This window comes from Carlito syrichta, unplaced genomic scaffold (genome assembly GCF_000164805.1).
Source record: "Carlito syrichta isolate Samal-C Ts95f unplaced genomic scaffold, Tarsius_syrichta-2.0.1 Scaffold303646, whole genome shotgun sequence".
Classification (NCBI taxonomy): Eukaryota; Metazoa; Chordata; class Mammalia; order Primates; family Tarsiidae; genus Carlito; species Carlito syrichta.
This window is the reverse complement of record NW_007247742.1, coordinates 374,118-378,424: the sequence shown is the minus strand read 5'-3', so window position 1 is coordinate 378,424 and position 4,307 is coordinate 374,118. Positions and strand designations below refer to the sequence as shown.

The 4,307-nt window shown below is 37.1% G+C and overlaps 1 protein-coding gene across 1 annotated transcript in view; it reads right to left on the bottom strand.

Annotated features, from left to right (window-relative positions):
- The window catches only part of LOC103261235 (sterol 26-hydroxylase, mitochondrial), a 40,559-nt gene extending 36,636 nt beyond the window's left edge, over nt 1-3,923 (bottom strand). The window contains exons 1-2 of the mRNA XM_008058861.2: nt 3,909-3,923; nt 4-429 (exon numbers count right to left, since the gene is read on the bottom strand). Of these exons, the coding sequence (XP_008057052.2) occupies nt 4-429; nt 3,909-3,923 (441 nt within the window). The remainder of the gene's footprint in view (nt 1-3; nt 430-3,908) is intronic.
- Nucleotides 3,924-4,307: the final 384 nt, after the last annotated feature.

The window sequence follows — 4,307 nt, the reverse complement described above, 5'->3', positions numbered from 1 at the left end:
CACCCGGACGCGCCGGCGGCCGAGGCAGGAGGGCAGGGGCGAGTTCAAAGGCCGGTGGCCCGCTCCCGCCCACTTCTCCGCGCCGCCCGAGCGGGACCTGGCCGACACGCGGAGTCGCCTCTCCCGCGGCGAGACCCGACGCGAGGGGAGGCCGGCGAGGACCGGCTGGCTTGGGGGCAGCCCCGGCGCTCTGGCCGCGGCCGCCGCCGACTCCCTAGCCCGCCCTCCCGCGGACTCCCGAGAACTTTTCGCGGGGTCTGAACTCCGCGGGGGGTGCAGCCAGGTTCTCCGAGGCTTGCCAAACAGGGAGGCCCTACCCCGGGAAACCGGCCCTGGCCTGGCCTGGCCTGCAGGATCGCCAGCCCAAAGTGCGGGAGCCCCTGTGACGCCCACGTGCCCCCAGAGGGAGCAGGAACCGCTGGCTTTTCCCTAATGGCCGTCGGGATTGAGTCTGAGTGCAGAGCGAGGCCAAAGTCATCTGATCCCGCCAGCAGGAAACTGAACAAAGACATTTAAATATTAGTGTGTGTGTGTGTGTGTGTGTGTGTGTGTGTGTGTGTGTGTGTGTGAGATGCAGTTCTCTCTCTCTCTCTCTCTCTCTCTCTCACACACACACACACACATACCTCCCCTGCGCCGAGTCTGCTAAGGTGTTTCAAACTTCGGGTTGAGACCAGATTTAGTGGGTTGGGACCAAAATTATTATAAAATAAAATAAAAAGAAGAAAAGAGAATAGAAACTTATGGGAGAAAAAGTGCTGTCTTATGAGTTCTTTGTTTAATGTATATTCAAAGTATACTTTTCAAAAAGTTAAAGTCATGACTCATGCCAATATATAACAAATACAAGATCAATGATTATTCAACCCTCGAATGAAGGAACCAGCAGGACAGTAAAGCTGGTTCTAAGAGCATTACAGGTAGCCAGAGGGGAAAGGGGCATATTGTTTGCAAATAATTAGACTGACAGCAGAGTGGCTAGGTGTCCATTTCTTTTTATTTATCCTAAGTTAAAACAAAAGATTGAATCTGTGTCTAAATGTCTTTCATCAGTTTTGGGAGTTTCTCAGCCACTATCTGTCCAAATATTTCTTCTCCCCAATTTTTCTCCTCTCCTTATAGGACTTCAAACTGCCATGCATATGTTAGTTCCTCTCACTGTATCCTTCCTGTCTCTTACCCTGTCTTCTGTGTTTTCCCTCCTTTTGTCTTGTCCAGTTTGTTAATTCTCTATTTAGTTGGGTCTAAATAGTTATATCTGTTGAATTCCTAATTTCTCTTCTTATATTTTTCAGTTTTCAATTTTGAATCGATTTTTCAAATCTATTACCTTACTGTAGTTCTTAGTTTTATACCAAAGTTCCCAATTTTATCTTTTGTTCCCCTTCAGTTTGGTAAGCATCGTTGTTTTAAGGATTATGACCAATAACTCCAATCTCTGGAATCCATGTGGGATAATTTCTATCATCTGTTGTTTCTAGTGAGTTTTGTTCATGTTGTCATATTTCTTCCTGAGCCTGTTTACTTTTGACTGTGTGCCCCCAAAAATGTATTCATTAAGTTTCTGGCAGAACTAATTTGAGATTAAGGATAATCTCATTTTTCTCAGGGAGGATTTGCTTTTGTTTCTGACAGTTGCCTGAAGACACTAGCAATCCAAGATCACCTTAATGTAATTTCAGGAGTGAGATGCTCTGAAGCTGAGCTGTAGTCCTTTAGAAGGGTAGTCTATTTCCAGTCTTCAGTCATTTGGGGCTCCAACCTAAAGTTTAGATGTAAGAGATCATGGACTATAGCTTTTCTTCCCCCACCCGGTAAGGCTAACCCACTCAGTTTCTCAGCTTCCTCTTCTGAAAATGGGAAATACTAATACCACTAACAGAAAAATGATCCCAAATGCCTAGCTTACCTCTCTTTTTGTCTTTTTCTGGTTCGTGCCTGGTAATTTTTCATTACTTTGTTCTCTGATGCTGGTGCCTTTAAGTAAATGCATTTTCTATTTCTTAATTGGTTTTTCAAGTTATCCTTAGAAAAAAGGCTTTATTCCAGAAACAACAGAAGAGGAAATCCAATTTCTTCTTTTATCTTTATAAATTCTTTCCCTGCCCCCGTGTTCATTTTCTTGATATTTTCTGTTTTTTAACCTTTTTTTAAATGACTGTCTTATGAAGTCCCCTTATTTTCTTGATATTTTCTATTTTTTAACCTTTTTAAAAAATGGCTGTCTTATGAAGTGTTCTTATTTCCTAATAAATACATATACTGCTATACATTTTCACCTGATACTATTTTGGCCACATCCAACAAGATTCAATACATTATGCTTCTCATCGTTTTTTCCAGTTTATAACTTCCACTTTGATTTCCTTTTTAATCTAGAGTCATGTAGAAAAATGTTTTTATTTACATGTAAGTAGTTGGAGTTTTTATTAAGGGGCCATTCTTTTGTTATTGATTTATAATATTATTACATTGTGGTGAGAGTGTATATTTTCTGCTTTCTAGAATAGTTGAAATGTTTTCATAGTCTAGTACTTGTTTATTTTTCTGAATGTTCCATGTGTATTTTTGAAAAATACATAGTCTCTTTATTAATTCATTAATTTTGTTTTTCGATCTTCTATAGCTTTTTTTAAATTTTAGTATACTTGATTTGTTAACTTTTGAGAGAGGTACATTCAAGTATTCCCAAAGTATTATGGATTTGTTAATTTTTCACATTTGCTTGTATTTCTAACAACTTTTGATATATTTTGAAGGTGTATTGTTAGGTACATAAAGGTTCATGACTATTATATATTCTTGATGGGTAGCATCTTTTATGCATTTGAAATATTTAAGTGTCTTAGATTTAGTTTATTTTAATATTTTACTCCTATTTTATTTTTCACACATTTATTTGATATGTCTTTGCTCATCCCCCCATTTTCAATCATTCTAAGTTATTTTTGGTTTTAAAGAATCTCTCATAATACCATGTAGCTGGATTATTTTTTACCCAATAAGAGACTCTTTAAATAGCAAAGATTGTTTTTATAATTTGAATAACACTTTAAAAATAAATGAATAAAATAAAATAAAAAGAAAGCATAACCAATAGTCCATAGAAGAGGAATTACAAATGGCTCTTAAACATATACAAACATGTTCAACTTTATTTATAATAAGACAAATGCAAATCAAAACTACATTTTAAGAAAGCATTTTCACCTATAAGATTGGCAAAGATCAAAAGCTCGACATTATGTAGTGGAAAGCAAAGAGAAACAAGCTCAATCATGGATAAGGGAGTGCACATTGTTACAAAGATTTCAAACTTTTAGATACACCGACCTTTTGAATCAGCAATTGTACTCCTAGGGATTTACTGTACATATTTGCAAAATTACAATATAGAAAGATATTTATTGTAATGTCACTTATACAGATGAAGAAAGTATTGGAAACAATATAAATGTTCATCAGTAGGAGACTAATGAAATAAATTATGGTTAACCCATGCATCGGAACCATTTGCAGCATTAAAAAAGAATAATACAGCCTCATATATACTGATGTATAACATTTTCCAAGACATAGATAAATAAAAACATTAAAGATGCAAAAGAGTGTTGTGTAGACTACCAGATAATTATGACAATGCTTGCATATGCACAGAATATTTCTGGAAGGATATACAAGAAACTTGTAATAATAGCTGCCTCTGTGACAAAGTGATCAGGAACATAGCCTCACAGCATGCTCTTTTGGACTGCTTGAATTTTGTAATCTATCCATGTAATCACTGTTGTTTTAAGCGGTTTATTCAAGAGTCATGTTGTGAGGACATTTTCTTTTGATCTTTCTGAACACTTGGTTTCCAAAAGTGATGTCTAGCTGTTCATTAACTTGATACTTTGCATCCTCACCAGAGCCAAGAACATTCCCAATAATAATGTAATAATGTACTAAAGCAGTAACAGTGTATTAAGCAGTAATAATGTATTAAAACAATGTAATCCTTACATACATATAGCACTTTACTTTTTCTCTTATTCTGTCTTTCTCTTCATTTGGTGGGGGAGAGAGGATGATATCTAGAAAGAAGTATACAGGGGAAATGCAGAATTGGAGCTATCCATGAATTAAACAAATCATGTGCATATAAATTGGTCTGAGATGTCAGAGTAACAGAAGTAGGTAAAAGCTGTTCTAATTATTTCTTTTAACTAATTCGTACATTTTTGTGATTTTGAAAATTAAATTATACAAAGGGCTGGATGTAGTGGCTTATGCCTGTAATCCCAGTACTTTGGGAGGCCTAGGTA